General features: G+C 42.1%; 1 protein-coding gene across 2 annotated transcripts in view; it reads right to left on the minus strand.

Moving 5' to 3' along the window:
* The window catches only part of ASAH2 (N-acylsphingosine amidohydrolase 2), a 72,432-nt gene that overhangs the window by 39,329 nt on the left and 12,649 nt on the right, over nt 1-20,454 (minus strand). For both annotated transcript variants that reach the window (XM_077350330.1, XM_077350331.1), the window contains exons 2-3: nt 3,771-3,908; nt 1,009-1,070 (exon numbers count right to left, since the gene is read on the minus strand). In XM_077350330.1, the coding sequence (XP_077206445.1) occupies nt 1,009-1,070; nt 3,771-3,894 (186 nt within the window). In that variant the 5' untranslated portion in view covers nt 3,895-3,908. The remainder of the gene's footprint in view (nt 1-1,008; nt 1,071-3,770; nt 3,909-20,454) is intronic.

The raw sequence follows: 20,454 nt of genomic DNA on the forward strand, positions 1-20,454 counted from the left end.
ACACTTGGAGGAAGATTCCTTGAATGATGGTTGGACCTACCCAGTAGTTTCCAGCATCTCACATATGAGCAAAGGGACAATGTTGTTGACTTGTAACACTCCTGTTTATTTGTAACTTCCATGTTCTTGCTAGCCACCCAGTGGGGACATGGGATAGCCCTCCACCAGTGCTAATTTCCAGCCATCACCTGGAGCGACAGCTGGAGAATCCTCCCCCCCCACACACACACACCTTTTAAGTGGCTATCAGGCTGATGTCATCATGACATTACTCAAGGGGGAAATCCAGAAGTTATATCAGTCCTAATTAGGAATTTACAGAAATGTTATCATTTTACGGTCCAGTGATTCCTAATAAGGTGATACGTAACTTCTGGTTCTCCTCAGAATAGTCATCATGCCATCACCAGTTGTTTCCCCCCATGTCCCTACCTTGAGTCTCTCTCTGGCTGCCAGACCATGTGTAACAACCCTACTTTTGACCATCAGCGAGGGAGTTACCTGCCTGCCTTCCTTTTTTTTCAGAGTGGGTGCAAATTCTCCCCTCTGGTGGATTGACACTAAGCAGCAGTGTGGGATATTTCGCCTACTCTACTTTGAAAATGTTAACAGGAAATCCACTTCTTTAGGCATTAGTAGAACATGATGACAGAAGTGGATAAAGTGTTTAAGTGGTATGAGGTACAGCATAGATGAGCACCTTGAAGCACCATTTGTAGCATGAGATTGGCAATCCTCAAGCCATATCTGGAGCCTCAATGCCTTCATGTACCTGAGACAGAAACCTCTTGAACAGCACTAGTATTCTCTGTGGCTAGGGGAATGGGAAGTGGTCTGCCTCCCTTGAATAAAAAATAAATAAATTTGCTGGTCAAAATCATTAGATTTAGCCTGAGGGAAAGAAAGAAAAGAAGGGGAAGAAGTCTTATTTGGTCCTGGATTTACTTCTAGAACTATGATTGTAATCACAGATTCCAATGAAATTATGTTTCACGTAACTTTACTTACAAATGGCACTTCAGCTACAGGGCCAGTGCAGTCTGCTCGACCAACACCAATCAAGTAATGATCTAGAGAAAAGAGGACATTAATATTACAGTTCTATATTTGGAAGAATTAGACAGATTTTCCAGTACAGGAACACAGGAGGGCACTGGATAGAAGTTGCAACCTTTCAAATTTGATGAGATTTGTAAGCTGAAACTGGAATATTATTGTCAATAACATCAATAGGGTTAAATCTTGTGCTGTATCAACATAGGCATCAATTCTGGAGCCCTAAAAGGAAAGACACATAGACTTGGGAATATTCTAGAGAAGAGGAGGTTGACAGGAGACATGATTGCTCTCTTTAAGTATTTGAAAGGTTGTAACTTAGAGGAAGGCAGGGAAAGGTTCCTGTAGGCAGCAGGAGATAGGACTCTTTCTTTCTTTCTTTCTTTCTTTCTTTCTTTCTTTCTTTCTTTCTTTCTTTCTTTCTTTCTTTCTTTCTTTCTTTCTTTCTTTCTTTCTTTCTTTCATTTATTTATTTATTTATTTATATTTGAGTTATATCCCAGCACCCTCCATGGACTCATGGTGGGTTATACAATGGACTAACCCCCACACCCCATAAATTCAATCACAATCCCCTAATTCTATTAAAACCCATAAGAACTCATAAAGCAGCAGTATAGTCCCCAATCTTCCTCAATCTACAGCTGAACAACATCGCAGGGGTGGATTCGCTGAATAACATAGTGTTGGCCTTTGTTGTTGCTGTAATCAAAAACAGCAGTAATGTCTTTAAACTACAGGTAGAACGGTACTGGCTGGATATCAGACATTTCTTTTTCACAGTTAGAGTAGTTGAGCAGTGCCTAAGGAGGTGGCGAGGTCCAGTCACTGGTAGTCTTTAAGCAGCGGCTAGACAGATACTTATCAAGGATGCTTTAGGCTGATCCTGCATTAAGCAGTAGGTTAGTCTAGATGGCCTGCATGGCCCCTTCCAACTCTGTGATTTTATGAGTCTATGAAATCCCAGTACTTCTAGTCAGTTATTTTCCTTTGCAAGTGCTAATACTTTAAGCGAAATGTCCTCCAGTCCCTTTTTGCTGCATGCATGTTGAATAATAATTTGGATGCCCCTCGCATCTTTTTAATAATAGTGCACTTGAATAAAAATCACCGGTATTTAAACTCTTTGTTCAGGGCTCAAACATGGAGAGGGTACATTTTACTGGGACTCCAGTGAGAGGAGTGGGGACCTAGCTCACAGCCATAAAGAGTTAAGGCTTGGAGAAGAAGCCAGAATTATAACTGATCTGCAGATGACAGAGATTGGTTCCCCCTAGAGAAAACAGGAGCTTTGGAGGGTGCCATGTATGGCATTCCACCCCGACTGAGTCCCCTCTCCTTTCTCAAGCTCTACCCTCTCAAGGTGCTGTCACTAAATCTAAATCTCAAGGAATGAACTGGCCTGGAGGTGGCAAACCTCTCAAGTTGACAAAAGGAAGGGCCCATCTCTCCTCAAAGAACCAAACATGTAGCCTAAAAGCTTAAAGTTTCCCTATTTAACTTAAAGTTCCCCTATTTAAAATATTGCTCTTATTGGAGCTGTCTAGACTAGATGCTCCTTTTCTCCAGTTGCTCCTCAGAACAAAACCTGCTTCGCTATATGATCCCCGTAGTCTATCAGGAACTATATTGTTGCAAGTCAGAGGCAAGCAGTTTCTCCTACAGAACCACCAGTCCTTGAAGGTGTCTCTTCCCTCACTATTCCATCTGACAGAAAACACAGAGTGGTTTGAAAGTGTTGCCTCACTCTTTGCCTCTCCCTGTCCTTTGGATAGCAGAGCTCTGCTTTAATCAAAATAATTAAGAGGGCACACGGTTCCAAGAAGCTCCATGTAATGATAAACTTGAAATCTGTAAATTCAACTAGAAAGCTGTAATACATTTTCTGAAATAAAATTCAGAACAAAGTTGCTTCGAGAGTCTTGTCTTTTATTGGAGAAGTTAGGCATACATTTCAATGTCTGATATTATAAAATCAGAGTCCAGAAGCACCTTTAAGACCAACAAAGATTGCAAGCACTCGAAAGCTCACCCATTGCATAAATCTTTGTTGGTCTTAAAGGTGCTACTGGACTCTGATTTTATTGTGCTACTTCAGACCAACACGGCTACCCATTGGAATGTCTGACATTGATATACTTATCGACCCGAGATCTTCAGAGTCCCAGAGCACCGGTTCTCTTTGTGATCCGATCCCCTGCTTGGGGCATTAAGAATATCAGTTTAAAATTAAGGCATTGACCACACTGAATGTCAGTGCATAGAAAGACTTGACTTCATGTGCACATTTTTTTTCCTACGAAAGACAAGCAACTTTGTACTGAATTTTATTTCAGAAAATTTATTACAGCTTTCTAGATAAATTTATAATGGTTGACCATTACGTAGGAACGTCTTATTGTTGCTTTAATAAAAAACATGTCTTTTGTTTTTGTTTTTCCTTCCCCCTCTTATATCTCCTAGTGTTTATTGGCAGAGGAACAGAAAATAAAACTTGTAATTTCAGAGTTTACTCTCACCAGTCATTAGCAAAAGAACCCTGCTGTTCTTAATTGATATTCACATCTAGGGGGCAAAAGTTTTGTTCGTTTTTAAAGCATTGGTTTGCTGCACTCAATTCTATTTTTAAAAGTTTAAGGTTCAATGACAAAAATCCCTCAGATTACCATATAGATACTAAAACATAAATCCTAGATACAGATTTTAAAACTTACCATAAGTTTTAATAGGGAGGAAAGCGAAAACCAATATGATTATCGAAGCTACTACCCCCAATATCAAGGTGACAGTGAGCAGAATTGCTAAGCGAGAGACCGGCAATTTTCTTGGTGGATCCATTTTGCCCACAGCAACTATAACAAGAGAAACAAATGAAACAGAAATCCTCGTAATGATATTTTATCTCAAGCCTGTGGGGAAACAGACTCCATTCTGATTTTAAATACATTTTGTGCTTGCAAGTTCCACCACTTATACCTTTAGATCCTCCAGTATATCAGATTTATACATTTTATTTAAAAAAATACCTTATTTCTATCCCACCTTGCTCCTCAGTAGAGACACCAAGACTCCTCTCCTCTGTTTTATCCACACAACATTTAGGTTAGACTGAGAGTGTGACTGCCACACCTCATGGCAGAGTAAGGATTCCCAGAGCCCAGACCTACATTTTAATTACAGATGAGGCTGCTCTGTGAGAACAGGACTATCAGGAGTGTGACTAGCCAAGATCACCCAGCTGGCTGCATGTGGAGGAGCAGGGAATCAAACTGGGTTTGCCAGATTGGAAACTGCTGCTGTTACTACTACACCAAGAGGTGGAAAACTGACCTTGCAAATAGGTGACTAAAGTCAAAGGTGTAGAAAAATGGTAAGAGTGAATGCACAGATATTGTCTCTTGTTTCTTTTTTGTGTACTTCCCAAGATTGGAAGAAACTGCATCCTTCATCTAACATGAGAGCAGTGGGCAATCATGTTTTTATTGTTGCGTTTGTCAAGTGACAACTCTTAAGAAATGTATGTTCAATTCTCATGAATCTCACCCTTATGCACACAACACAATACTTCCACATTTATTTAGTTGAAACGTTTACATCCCATCCTCACATGAGAAATAGTTAGGGGCTTCTATTTTTAAGGCAAAAATTTAAAAACTGACTATTATGTCTTGAAAAAGACAAAACCACAGTCTCTGAAAAGTGCTGGCTTATTGTTCTTTCAGAAAGCCAAAAGAGAGGGGGGATGGCAGAGTTTCTGTGGGAACGACTTGCAGCATCTTGGTGCCACTAATGGAAAACTTTCTTTCCCATGACAGCCTCTGGGGGCGCTCAGAGCAGCGGCTCTGAGGATGTCTCTTTACATTGGGATTTTAAGGGATTACGGGGCCAGCCTCAGCAGCCTTGGCTTCTTTAACGTTTTATAACCTCCCCAAAGTAACAGCGGGTGTTGTGAAATTTTTATCTGCTATTTACTGGAGAAAGATTCAGATATGTTGACTGAGACCCTGATTATACATCACTGTTATCTTATACTAGGGACAAAGCCCGTTGTATCCAAGAATACAACGGGTGCTAGAGCTTGGCAGTGGGAAGAGGAAGGGGAGGAGTTGTCCAGTCTGTAAGGGCATGGGGTTGAATGTGTGTGTTGTGTGGGAGGTTGTGGTGGCAAGGTGGCAAATGAGGGCATGGGTGTGGAGATATGGGTGTCAAGAATCTGTGGTTTGGAATGTTCGTTGAGTGTGGGAGAGGACTGACCTTTGGGAATTGTGGCATAGTGGTTACAGATGAGCTTTCCGGAGCCATGTCCTCAGATATCTGAAGGGAAATTCAGACTGGAGACTCTTCTTAGGGGAAGATTACATGAAAACCAATTCTGCGTCATTTTCCTTCTTGTGTGAATTAGGCCACAGACACCGAAATGCCCCTCTGCCCTAATACACATGAGGTAGTCTCAGTACACAGGCGTCCACTATGTTCCTTCTTTTCCATTTTTTCACTGTTGATAAAATGTTATGTGCCCACATGCTTCTTTCATGGTTGCTTCTTAGAAGAACAGATTTTTGTACCCTGTTGCTTACTACCCAAAGGAGACTCAAAACGGTTTGCAAACACCTTTTCCATTCATCTCCCCACAATAGTCAATCTGTGAGGTATGTGGGGCTGTGAGAGGTCTGAGAGAATTGTGAATGGGCCAGAGTGACCCAACAGGCCTAAGGTGTCTCAAAGCATTTTACAATCGCCTTCCCTTTCTCTCCCCATAGCAGACTCCCCATGAGGGAGGTGGGGTAGAGAGCCTCACATGGAAGCTGGCAACCCTAAGAGGAAGACTCTCTGTGCACAGCAGTCTTGACCTGAGTAAGGTTTTTTATACTGTTTTTTGCCAGGCCAAGGTTGAAAAAAGTTATTTTTGTTCCCATGTCTCTCCAGCCATATACTTGTTCACTATTTACCGTTTCAGGCTGTAAATATTTATTTAGATCTTCCTGCACTTTCCAGACTCACAGGAGCGATGCTGGTCTGCCTGTCTGCATGCCAGAATACAAACAGTTGCTGGTAAGGGCTGGCCATAGCCCATAGCCCAGGAGGGACACACCTTCACCACTCCCTCCCAACTGCAGGCAAAAATGGCTTCTTTGAAGGCTGGACTCTGAAGCATTGTACGATTTTGAAGTCCTACCTCCAAACCTGGAGAGCTCCTGGAATTACAGCTCACCTACAGAGTATAAAGATTAGCTCCCCAGGCAGAAGGGGCTACTTTGGACAGGGTTGTGGTAGAGAAGAAACATTTAAGGCCTCCCACATAGGTTGTTGTTGAATTGAAAGACTTGAGGTCTACTGCACAGGGTGGTTGTGCAGATGAAACAGGAGACAAAAGAACCAGTTTCGTCTGCAGAATAATGCTGTGCAGTGGCCTCAAATCTTTATTTTGCTCTCCTCACTGTGCCCACCCACACCTGGTCACCGTGCCCAACTCCCCCCCCGGCTCCATGCTGTGATACACATGCACTGCGCCCAGCTCTCTACACTGCCATTACACAAACCCGCTCACCCCAGCCTCCAGCACTTACTGGCTTCCACCCCACACTCTGCCCACCTCTCCTGAGGCTCACAACCCACTAGGACTCCCCGTGCCTCCACTGAACGTCCCTGGCTACCGGCTGCTGCATTTTAAAATGCAGATGTGTCGGGGGTGCTCCGTGGGCCCAGCCCCAGCCACATCATCGGTCGTGGAGGAGGTGCCCAGGGGGCCTTCCCTGGGCCTGCAGAGCGCCCTTGCCACCTCGCAGAGGCAGCGGGGCCCCTCCGTGGGCCCAGGGCCAGCCATGGCACCTTTGGAGGGGGGAAGGTGGGAGAGTATGGCTTCCCCGCCCCCCAGAGTGCCCCCTCTTTAGAAGCCCATTTTTACAAATGGGCTTTGAAACCTAGTTAACACATAAAAGGGAAGTGCTGCTCATCTTTTCCCTGGCAGTGGAGGGGTGGCTATGGTTTCTATTGTCATATGGCAAAGGTGCAGGTGCCAAGTGCTTTGGTATGTGATTACAGAATTGAAAAGCTCTCAGGTCTTGAATCAGCAGTTCTCGTCCCTACCAAGAGATTATCTGATGTACTTCAGCACTCATACCTTGTGCAGTGTGTGTGTGTGTGCACTTCTTTTACTGCTGAAGAGGCAAAACCTAGGCAGGCAGATTTGGAACAGATTGGAAAAACTGTGGTTTTGAAGGAAAGGGGAAGATCAAAGGGGAAAACTTTTTTTGAAATATATATTCATATTTCTTCCATGATGAAATGCTGCAATTGGCTGTTGTAGGAAAACCCATCTAGTTTCCCTGAAAGAGCCAACTGCTGCTTCAGAAGGGGTCTTTTAAACAGCGCAACAGACATGGGAGGAGAAGATTGGGCATCCTTTCTCCCAGCAACCTTTCCCCAATGTCAAAATTGTTACCTGGGACTGAAAAATCAGCATTTAATAAAGCCACCACCACCAAAACATGGATACAGGAGTTTTTGGCATCGTTTAAAATCCATGCCTGGGAGATCCAACACAGATAATGAGACATCAGAATAATCATGAGATCTGAAGACTACTGCCTACAGCCAAATGATCAGTTGTTTCTGAAATTAGTGTTGCTATTTAATTGGTCGATTGGGATCAGGAACTGCAGGTGAACAGTGTAAAGGCCATACTCGGATAACATAAAAGGTTTCAGGTTGGTGAAAATCAAAGTAGATGGGTAAAGAGCTCCAAGAAACTCTCTTCAAACTGAGTGAATGGGAATCTCAACATGGGAGATGAAGTTCAGTGTTTCTAAGGTCAAGATAATGCCTATCAGGCAGAAAAAGTATACTAGTGAACTCTGAAGTGGCAGTGAATGAGAAAAAGAATGAGAAAAAGAAATTTGACCTTGTATTTTATCTATTCATTTATACCTAAGGTTGCCAGGACTGCGTGTGCTGTCAGGGGGGGGGGGGCACTTTCTAAGAGCTTTTGGATGTGCTGACATCACTCAGAAGTGACATAGGCAGGCCAGAGGCTTGCATCAGGAGGCTTGCACGGCTCGCGTCTCCCCCATTTTATCCACACAACTATCCTGCGTGGAAGTTCAGGCTGAGAGTATGTAACTGGCCCACGGTCAGACTGCCATGGCAGAGTGGGGATCCTAGTATGGACCCTCTAGCCATTATACCATTCTGGCCAGCTGGGTTATAGTGGACAGGTGAATAAAAATGTTAACTTAGTGCACAGAAGAAGTAGAAAAGTTGATTTCAATGCAGGGAATTATTAGACTATCCTCTATCCAGCCCTAAGCCCCCTACAATTCCCAAATGATGAAAGAAGAGACCCTATGACAAGGCTGCTCACAATAGATCCCTACTTCTCTTTACAACATCATCTGCTATCCAAAGCATGTTCAGGGACATCTGCTCCTTCAGATGCATGAAATGGTGCCTGGTAGCACTACAGTTACTATTCTTATGCATCGAGCCAACACATGCAACCTAGCAAAACCCAAACTAATCATGAGCAAAGCTGTCCTGAGGAGTGCGGTTAAAAGAAAATCAGTGATTGCTACTTGCAGGGCCCCTTGTTCAGTAGTGAAAAATAAATTGGAACAGCTTTGAGACCAGCATCATGCCCTGGCCTCTTTGGGAACCTGATGTTCCAGCACCAGTAATGAACTAAGCAGGCTGGATGAGACTGACAGCACTGAGAAAATGTGATTCAGAGTGCTGAAGTAAAAGCAACAGTAAATGAGGGGTTAAAAATCTTCACTAGAGTATTGTCTGTATTCATATTTTTTCTACTCTTGATCCTGCCAAATTCTGATCAATCTGAACCCAGATCTTGCAACAGACCTGCAACATTCCTTTTTTTTCTGACTCATATCAGATTTCACTATGACAATGTCTTCTGCACTTGAATCATTTCAGTTCTCAGACTCCTCTCTCCTTTCTGCTTGATCAGGCAGGTGATGGTCCATGCCAGTGCCTGTAGCCGCATTTTAGCTAGAATGTGGCATGGGGGGATACGCGGGGGTTGTGTGATGCTCCAGCCAGCACTGAAGGAGCAGGAGGCTGGAGAGGGCTTTATTTATAGCCTTTTGTCCTCCAACTCTACAGTCAGAGCAAGCCAGGGGGAGGAGGAAGTGCCGAAGGAGGAGCATGAGGTGGCTTGTTGATTTTTGCCTTTTCTGCCAGAGCAAATGTGGGAGGTAGTAAGTGGAGGGAGAACAGTGGAGTATGGCCAGACTAGAAGCAGAATGGGAAAGAAAATCCTAAAAGGCAAACATCTGCATGATGATGATTGGACTTTTGTAGCTATTTTCTCGAATTAAGCAGATAATATCCACTCTCAGATATCCCAGGGAAAAGATGATGTCACTCTAGATTGGAGCCAGGAAATTGCAGATGGAATAATAAAACCAACTGACATCAGATTGGAAATCGGATCAGGTGCAGATAGCTCTTTTGAATCTGAGCTGATAGAGCACAAAAAAGCCCAGAGCAGATAAGACCCAGGTGCAGCAAGTCAGAACAATAGGCTGCTCTGAGCACTCTTAGTGGTCTGCAACAGCTGAGTTGTAACTGATATAGGGGCTGTATGCTGAAGAGGGGGGTAGTCTGATTTGAGTCTATTCTGATAAAATCATCTACTCTGAGGAGAAACTCTAGAGAACTGAGTTTACTGATGATAGCTAGTTCACACAATGACTGGACAACTAGGGCAGATATTTGGCAAGGGTAATTTGGGCAATGAGGAACTGACTCCCAAACTGGGCCAAATTGGAAGGAGAATCCTTTTAAGGAGTGATGGAGGATCCCTGCCTGGTTAGTAAGGGGAAATCTGACGTGTGCATTTCTTCAGATTCATGTGTGTGAGAAAGGGCTTTGGACTCCTCAGTAAGCAATGGGATACTGACTTAACTAGGAGGAGAGTGGTGGTACTAGCAGTGGTCCCCAACCTGCGGTCAGCGGCCCAGTGCCGGGCCACGAAGGCCATGGCGCCGGGCCACGGTTCCCTCTCCCCGCCCCCCCTGCAGTTAAAAACTTCCCAGGCCGCAAGCTTGCAGCCCAGGAAGCTTCTAACTGCAGGAGGGGGAGGGGAGAGGGAATCAGGGCCGCGCCGCGCATCGCGCATGCGCAGGCGGGGCAGCTGCCCTGCCGGGCCCCAGCCGAAAAAAAGTTGGGGACCACTGGTACTAGGAAAGAGTGGCCACTTTCTAGGAGACGGGGGAGTTCTCGGGAATTCTAAAAAAGGACATGTTTTAGGATAAATACAATAACGAAACCTCTCAGTCTAAAAGGAACCTGAACATCTCAAAAGTCTGCAACTAAGAATTTGTATCTGTAAACTGATTTGTATGAAAGAACTTGTTTCCTCGTTCCAATTATCCTTTTCCTCATTGTAAAATAAAAATCTTTTATTGGTTTGTTGTTAAAAATTCCTCACTGACTTTGTGATAAAGAGTTACAAGAAAGAAGGCTCTATGCTTTCCCAAAAGGTTCCAAGGCTGAGATGGGAGGAGCAGAAGAAGGCAGTGAGAGAATGGGAGAAGAGAAGAGTGGAAAGGGAAAGCCAGGCAAGGGGGTCAGTGAGTGGACCAGGCAAGTTGGCGAGGCAGTATGGAGGCAGAATAGAAAGCAAAAATAACAGTCTTGCAATGAGAAGAATATAGAAAATTTCCAGGGGAAATACCATGATAGGGACAAAAATTTTTTCCCCCAAGCTGTAGAATCACAGGTGAAAAACAGGTGTTGAACATCTTATCTGGCAGTTTCTCAGTTCTGACAAAACCACAAGGTTAAGTTATTGGATCCTGATAAGATTTCTCCTAGTTTAGCTATAGAATTGGCACTGATACAGATAGACTTTGTTCTTACAATCTTTCATGACCACCAGGATTATCTTAGATAACTTGGTTCCTTTCTTATCCTCTTTATTAATGACTGTACACAACTCTTTGTGCTGATAAATTCAGGGGGGTAGCTGTGTTGGTCTGAACAAGCAGAACAAAGTTTGAGTCCAGTGTCATGTTTAAGACCAACAAAGATTTATTCCTGGCATAAGCTTTCTTGTGCATGCAAACTTCTTCAGATATCGTCAGTACACACAAAAGCTTGTACTAGGAATATAACCTGTTAGTCTTAAAAGTGACACTGGACTCACACTTTGTTCGGCTCCTTGTGCTGGGATCGCTAAAGTTGGTCTATATGGTCTCCTTAAAATCGATGAATTTTGGAGAATAACATAGAAGATAGATGGGGTGCCTTATCTCTTTTTTCAAAAGATATCGGGGGGGGGTGTCTTGCCAGGTCAAGACATGGGGGAGAGGGAACTTTCCAGTTGACAAAACATTCCCTGAACTGAAGGCTGGGAAAACTAAAACGTTAGCCCATTTCAGTCAGCTGAGAGCACATGTCTCAATCAGGAAAGGCAATTTTCTTTTAGGCAGCTCTGTAGTTCTGCTTTATGCTTTGGAAATCCTAGAGAGTTGCCCCTCTCAGACTACTGCACACCATTCTTAGAAACATGTTGATGCCACCGGTACAAGTTCAAACACAAATAAAAATGGCTTTTAAAGAACAAGCCCCTTTGGCAGATTACGTAAACACTGTATATAAACACATATCTGCATGGTGGACTGATAAAGAATCTTAGGGCCTTTTCGCACGGGGATCTTTGTTGCAAATTGTTTGCGGAATGAAAAATCGCCATTTAAAATAGTGGAATTCGTCGTTATGCATACCTGCCTTTGTAGTGGATTCAGTTGCGTTTTTTAGCATTTCCCACAGGCTTCCGGTCTCGGCAGAAATCGCTAGAAAGGAAGCGCTATTGCCAAGCTCGTCCCGCCCCTGGCCGTCAAGCAGCCAATGGGCAGCCGTTAGCATGCTCCCAAACAGCCCCTTTCCCTTTAAGAAAGGTTTTTTAAAAAAAAAAAAACAGACCCTTAGCAACGAATCTAGGTAGATTCGTTGCAACGGAGAGACCCATCCAGCTGCCTAATGTGAGCTGTCGTTTGATTGTATGATCGTTGGCACGCTGCCTCGAGTGATAAAAAAAAAATCCCCCCCCCCTCTCACGGGCCCGATTTTCGGCTGAATTTATGTGTAAAAAATAAAGGGACTTTATTTCAGCAAACGGGCTTTCATGTGGTTTGTGCTTAGTGACTAAAGGTGAAGGACTGAAGCCAGGGAAGCCTCTAAACAGAAAGAGGCTCGCCGGTGCGTTTATCCCCGCTCGCTCGGAGAAAAAAAAATGGCGATCGCTTCGCCGGAAGTTTGGAGGACAGGCTCAGGAGGAGGGACTTTGAAGAACCAGCAACAATGGTAACACACAGGTCCTTAGCGCTACTGTTGCAGATTGGTTGCAGGAGTGTATCGCTATCCGGAGGGTGAATCCACTTTTCTGGATTCCCCTGAAAGCGCTACAACGAAGCGCTTTTTGCGGGTCGGTTTCAGGATTGTTGCAGATTGTCTACGACGTCGTGGGTTATGGCAAATTAGTAGCGTTTCCAATTGGTAACCATTGTGCTATTTTGAAGCCGTGCGAAATGGCCCTTACCTTTGATCACCACTGGGTAAAGAAATAGCTATCGTGGGTTCTGCGCATGCGGTAGAAGGAAGAGGTCGCCTTTTTCCCCGCTCCGACAACAGAAGAGATTATAAATAAATTTGTTATCTTTGGAAGCCTCATCTGGACGGCTGCCAAGGAAAACTTCAGAATCTGTAAGTGAAGACTAAAAAGCCTGCTAATTAGCTTCTCTTGCTCTCAAGGCTGCTGGTAACAAGCGTGGAAATGGCCACACCTGCACAATTCAATCCACCGAAAAACCTAAAGGAAGTGGGAGAAATGCTGTTTAAAATGGAGCAGAATATAAGAGGGGACCTTAGTAACCTGCAGGCTGAAGTGAATTCTGTCGGTGCAGAGATGGCAGAGGCAAAAAAGGTGGCGGCGGAAGCAAAGAGGAAAGCAGACCGAAGGATAAATCAACTTACTGCCCAGATGGGGCGACTGAGTGATAGAACAAGAAGATCAAACTTGAGATTTACGGGCTTCTCAGAAGATATCCCACGGCAAGAGGTGGAGAAAGAGCTGATAAAATGGCTGCAAAACCAAGGTTTGGAACTGCAGGAGAACGATATAGAAAGAGCCTATCGGGTGAGAGAAAGGAGAGTTTCTGGGACTCCAAGGGAAATTATAGTGAAGTTTGCACGGGAGAAGCAAGCAGCATCAATTTTCAAGGAACTTAAAAAGAAAAAGGAGCCTCAGTATAAAGACCGGAAAGTGATTGTACGTCAAGATTTCTCTCCAGAGACACTCCAGGAAAGGAAGAGGCTACAGCCATGGACTCAAAAACTTTTGGAAAAAGGCATTCTCTTTTCCTGGGGATACCCGGCTACTCTGATAGTGTTCAGAGACGGACAAAGATACATGGCAAGAAACGAGAAGGAAGCGTCAAAAATGCTAGCTGATTTGGGGGTTCAGCCCCCTGACGAAGAAGAAGAGGAAGAAGAGGAGGGAATGATAGAAGAAGAGAGCAGCAGCTCCCCCATTTCAGGAGGGAGGGGTAAAAAACGTCGAGTGCAAACTAGTCCAAAGCTGTAATACTAATTTTGGGGGAGAAAGTGTTGGGTTTCAATAGTAAAAATAAATAAAAATAGATAAGTAGGGATGGGGGAGAGGGAAAGGACCAGTGGAACTAGAAGAGTGGAAAGGGAACAGGAAGGTTCTTTCTGTGTGTACGAACTCTTTGCACAGGGTGGGGATTACTGCTGTTACTTTGTTCAACTATAAAAGGCACAGTTTGGGTCATGGTCAAACTTTTGTCTCTGAATGTGAACGGTTTGACCTCAAACGTGAAAAGATATAGACTCATAGCTCTGGCTAGGAAACTAAAGGTAGGATTAATATACCTTCAAGAGACTCATAAGGCCAGAAAAGATACTAAACCAATTCTGTCCTCTCCACTTTGGGAAGTAGTGGCAGAGGCAAGGGGAACGGCAAAGGCAAGGGGGGTAGCCATCTTGGCAAAAAGGGATATGAATCTGGAGGTACTGGAGCGTAAAGTGGATAAGGAAGGCAGATATATTTTCTTGAAGTGCAAGATAGATAAAAAAATATTTACTTTGGTTAATGTGTATGCACCAAATGTGGGATCAAAGAGTTTCATGTGGGGAATCCTGCAAAGAATACAGGCTTATAGCGAAGGAGAAATAGTCATGGCAGGGGACTTTAATATGGATCTCTCGGCATTGAAGGTCAGGAAATGGGGCCTAATCGAAGTGTTTGAAGCAATGGGCAAAAAATCGGGACCAACCTTTTTTTCCGCGAGACATAAAAAATATACTTGCATTGATTATGTTTTGATCTCAGATTCACAGGAACTGAAGATTAATGACGCAGGAGTACAGCCAATATTGATCTCGGATCATGCTCCAATTATTGTGGACTTGACGATACAAAAGGAAAAATCGGAAGGGAGGTGGAGATACAAAAACATAGTTCTAAGTAAAAAAGAAAACAGGGAAAATATAGTGAAACAGCTAAAATATTATTTTAAAGAAAATATAGGATCGGCGGAGCCCCATATTGTGTGGGACGCAGCGAAGGCCGTTATGAGGGGACACCTAATCTGGACGGAAAAGTTATTAAAACGTCAGAGAGATGAAGAAATTGAAAGTAAATTGGGGCAGATAAAAATTCTGCAAGCACACCAGCAAAATAAATTTGACATACAACGGCAAAGACAAATCCAGATCTTAAAAAATGATCTAGACTCCCAAGATTTAGTATTAGTGTGGAAAAGGGAAACCCTAATTAAAAGCGAATGGCATAGAACAAATATAAACTCACAAAAGAAATTAGCCAAATATTTAAAGAGGAAAAAAGACAAACAGAGAATAAAAAGCATAAGACAGGGCCAGAAGGAGCTGGTGGATTCGCACCTAATAAGAGAAGCGTTTGTCAAATATTACCAAAGTTTATATGAGTCCTCAGGAAAAGGGCAACTCAAGGAGAAGTGGTACACAAAAATAACTAAAGAAGATCAGGAATCCCTTAATAAGGATATAAGTGCATCCGAAATAGAAGGGGTAATTAGACAATTAAAATTAGGAAAATCCCCGGGGACAGATGGATATACGGCCGAATATTATAAAGAAATGAGTGGAATATTAATATCAGAAATGGCATATTTGTTTAACGATATAATGACAGGCGGAAACATCCCCAATACATGGAAACAGGTAGAGATGGTGGTGATACTAAAGCAGTCTAAGGATCCCAAAGATGTTGGCTCATATAGGCCTATTAGTTTGATGAATCAAGATTACAAAATATTCGCCAAGGTCTTAGCTAACAGATTAGAAAAAATATTACCAAAAATAATAGGGGAAGACCAGTATGGATTTATTAAAAACAGACAAATTTTTCACCCAATAAGGAATATTTTAAATGTACTAGCACATAAACAGCAACATAAAGAAAAGAAATTGGCACTATTGAAACTAGATATATTCAAAGCCTTCGATACCGTCGAACATAATTTTCTCTGGGAAACATTAAGGGATAGTGGAATAGAAGGGAGCTTCTTGGAAGCTGTAAAAGAGCTTTATAAACAAGGAATCGCAACACTATGGATAAATGGAGGCAGATCAAAAGAATTTCCAATCTCAAGGGGGGTAAAGCAGGGTTGCCCATTGTCACCCCTATTATTTGTAATGGCTATAGAAATCTTGGCAGATAGAATAAGGAACTCCCCTAGAATAGAAGGATATAAGGTGGGTCAGGAAGAGGTCAAACTTAATCTTTTTGCAGACGATATTCTTCTGGTACTTAAAGATCCACTAACAGCAGCCAAGGAAATTAAGATAATATTAAAGGACTTTGAACAATATTCAGGGTTAGGAGTCAATATGGGGAAATCCGAAATTATATATTTTAACATACCTAAGGGGGATCAGATATTAGTGGAGAAAGAAACAGATATACCAAAGGGATGTAAAATGTTAAAATATTTAGGCATAAAAATTTTTAAAAGAATAAACAAAATAGGAAAAAATAACTACCAGGAAATATGGAAGAAGATACGCAGAAACATGAAGGCTTGGAAGTCTAAAACAATGAATATATTAAATAAAATTAGAGCAATTAAAATGTTTTTAATTCCAAAGCTTAGCTATTTATACCAGGTACTCTCATCAGAAATACCAAGAATACAAGCTAAGGAATGGAATAGACAGCTGAGGGATTGGACTTTTGGAAGCAAAATAGCTAGGTTTAAACAAAAATTAATTTATATTCCACAAGAGGAGTTGGGATGGGGCCTAACAAATTTAGAGAGTTACTTTGAGGCATTTCAAATTAAACATTTATTGGATGCGGAGATAAACAGAGAAAGAAAATGGGTAAGGATAGAAAACGAAGTAAATAAGGGGAAAGGAAAATGGGGGGTGTTTACAAAGAATTTAACATTAGAAACTAAAGAAACAACAGGGCCGAGGGCGATTGCCCTCAGAGCCTGGAAAAGATGGGAAGGAGCATGGTCAGCAGACTTCGTGAAATGGATACCAGTAGAATTACTACAAGAACTAGATGACCCTATATGGTGGGAAAATTTTAAAAAGAAAGGGTTGAATAGAGTAAAGGATTTATTAGACCAATCGGGAGTAATGATATCAAAAGAAAAATGTATGGAATTGTTGGGGGAAAGGAATTGGTTGAGGGTCCACGGACTATACGAGGCTATGAGTAAACTCTCACGCTTAGGGATATTATCTAAGGATAGTCGGATGAAGGGGATTATGCAAAGAATGGAAACTGCAAAAAAAGGAGTAGTGGGGGTGTTATATAAGCTAATGGTAAGCGATGAGGACTATATAGGACGTGTGATTCAAATAAAATGGCAGAGGGACATCCAATTGCCTGATCAAGTAGTACATAAAATTATAAAGGGAAATAAACAGATAAAATTAGACAAATATAAGGAAATGACTAGAAAGTTAATTTGGAAATGGTATAGAACGCCGGCCCAGTTGGCGTATATGATAAAAGGGCTGACCCCAAAATGTTGGCACTGTGGAAAGGATAAGGGATATTATATACATATGTGGTGGGAGTGTACCGAAGTTTCTGGATATTGGAGAAATATAATTCAGGAAATGGAAAATATTCTAGGAATTACAATAGTGAAAGAAGCAAATATGTTGTTTGCAGGTATTTTGGGATATGATTTAAAGGAAAAAAAGGATCTCAAATTATATAAAGCCATGGTATTTGCAATACAAGCCGCTGTTGCTAGGGGATGGAAAGATAAATCAAAGTGGACATGGGAAAGCTGGTTTCAGTATCTCTATGAGGATGTTAGCTCTGAAATTGTGATCTGTTTAAGAGGGGAGGCCTTATGGGAAGAGAAAAAGGAAAGGATAAATAGTAATTGGACAAAGTATTTCCATTGGTTGAGGTCGACTGGGAACAGGGAGAGTAAGAATAAAGCCTTGAGCGGGATCAAGAAGCTGTGTACATGGTTGAAAGAGTTATAAGGAAACGGCAGGTAGGGTGGAGGGTGGGGGTGGAGTGAGGGAGGGAGAAAATGAGAAATGTAATTATAACATGAACAACTATTGTCAATAATCAAAGATTGAATAAAATTTATTTTGACAAAAAAAAAAGATAAAAAAAAAGAGTAAAAAAAAAAAATTAAAAAAAAAGAAAAAAAAAGAAAAAAAAAGAAACAAACAAAAAAAAAACTAAAAAAACAAAAAGAATAAAAAATACAAAAGAAATAAAAGAAAAAAAAAAGAAAAAAAAATATAAAGGACCTTTGATCACCACTGGCTGTTACAGAAACATCTGCCAGGTGTATTTTTCTTTTGCCCTTCCTCTAAGGATCTGAGGACAGTGTATTGCCCATTTATCACTGCAACAATCTTATAAGGTGGGTTAACCTGTGAGTGCGCAATGGCCCTGCAATTCTATCACACTGGAACACACAAAAATGATGCATTGGAAACAACCGATGTCACCACTTGTGACATAACCAGAATGCAAAGACTTACAAAGAAGAGTCAAAGTAAAGCCTTGTAACGAAGAGTCAGAAGTATTTGTAAAAAATGGGAAATATTGTGTCAGAACGTATTACAGAGAATGATTAGTGATTACACTATTTCATAGTTGCATACTAGAAACTCTTATTTTTGTGGTGTTATTCATATTAGCAGGCTTGTGCGGTTTCTGTGCTGCCACTGTGCTATATCAACAGCCACAAGGGCCTACATGTGGCAGGTTTTCCCACAATTCCCCTGCCCCAGTCTCCTGGCAGCAGCCAATACACTTCGTGACACTGGGGAGTTTTTTTTTTTTAATCAGCAATGGAACTTCCCTATGGCATTATAATGTTATAGTACTTTGCATATGAGGTTCTTTGAATCCCTAGATTTCTTTTTTTTTTTAGCCTCTGTTCTTGTTAAGATATCAGCAGAAAGGCATAGCTCTACAAGGAAAGGAGCCGTAGTTTATTTTTAAAATGAAAGCTTCAAATGCAAAGGAACTGACACCCATGTTATTATAATGTTATAACACTATAATTTCATTCATTCATTCATTATTCATTCATTCATTCATTTACCACCCAACCCAGTGAGCTGGCTCAGGGCATTGGCAATCAGTTGACAATGGTGTGGGGGGGAAGACCTTCAGAAGCAGAGAGTGAGGGGGAGATAGTGAGGGACTGGGACAGGAATATCATACCAAATGTGGATGCAAGCAGAAGATCTGGACTATAAATATTAAGAATAGAGCAATAATTTATTGGTTGTTTCTCACCACTTCCAACTTGGAAATTGCTGTTCTCACAGGCCCATAAAGTTTCAGGCCATCTAGATGTGATGACTTAGAGTTACCAACTCCAGGCTGGGAAATGAATATTTGAGGTTGGAGGAACCTGAGGAGGGTGGGTTTGGAGGGGAGGGACCTCAGTGGGGCATAATACTATAGAGTCCACCCTACAAAGCAGCCATTTTCACCAGGGGAACTGATTTCTGCTGATTGGAGGGCAGTTGTATTCTGGGAGATCTGCAGTCTCCACCTGGAGGTTGGCAACACCATACTTGCCATGTTGGTTTGGATTTCCCCAACATGACATAGAAAGGTTTTATATCAAGGAATTAATGCTCCCAAGCACTTTGGGTTAGGTGACCAGATTTTAACATTGGTAAAGCGGGACACCATTGATCGGGGGGTTCTTGATTAAAAATTTGGTCTTTATGGAGCAACAAAAAGTTTAATAGAACACAAAGAACGCAAAAATAGTAATTTCAACATAAGTACAATTTGCCAGGTACCCCCAGATGTCCCTCCAAAAGTGGGACAATCTGGTCACCTTAACTTTGGGATCTGATTCAGCTTGGGACTTTCAGTCTCCATCCATCGCATTGCTTTCCTGATCTAAAATGGCCACAGGAGATCTTATTCTGCTCATTGCCATTTTGACCTGAGAAAATGGTGTAGGCTAGGGAAGACTGAAGCCCCTCCTGAACTGAAAAGGGGCCTGGCATGCTTAGGAACAACACGTGTCCATAAATCAGATTGGGGAAGCTCAACTCCAACTCATGAAAGTCTAGTTTGGCCCTCTGAGTCAGCAAGGAAGGGCAGGATTAAGTATAATTTCACATAATCTCATTACACTAATTCGGAAAAGTCATCTGAGAAACCACTGTCTCCCTTTATCTTGCCCCATAATATTAATTTAGACCTGACTGTAGTTAATCACGGTATAATTACAGCAAAAAATCCTGGCGCATTAACATTTCTGCTGACAAAGTTCTACACTGACATTAGCAATGTAGCCTTAAAAAAACGACTAATTCCATCAACAAGGATAACTAAAATTGCTTCTATCTGTCTACCCTGAGACCTCCTCCTTCGCTTTGGAAATGTTCACAGCATCTAGGAACCCTCTCACCTTTCATTAACCAAGAGCACATTTGTTAGTTTATCTCCATTCCCTTCTCCATTTTCCAAGCCTGGGAAAACTGGGATTCTTTGGTTTCATTCAAGCCCCAAGATCTTAGATTAGAACAGAAATCCCACATTATGTTTAGCTCAGAGTTCTCACGCTCTAATCTTGCTGTGTCCCCTAAGGCTCCATTGACATCTTACAAAGTCCTTGCATTCATTGAGGAACAATACCAGGACTTTGTATCATACATTCAATTGGAATTCTATAGCTCTTGCATGGCCGTTTTCTGTTTGAGTCCACAACATGCATGGAAAAGCAGCTTTAGCTTCCCGCCATGCTATTTTCGGCATCCACAAACTGCTCTGTGGAACTGGTATTAGCACCGTTGTAAAACTAATATTACTCATATGCCTACATAAAAGTTTCATAACAGAGCTGATAG

Source organism: Paroedura picta, chromosome 8 (assembly GCF_049243985.1).
Source record: "Paroedura picta isolate Pp20150507F chromosome 8, Ppicta_v3.0, whole genome shotgun sequence".
Classification (NCBI taxonomy): Eukaryota; Metazoa; Chordata; class Lepidosauria; order Squamata; family Gekkonidae; genus Paroedura; species Paroedura picta.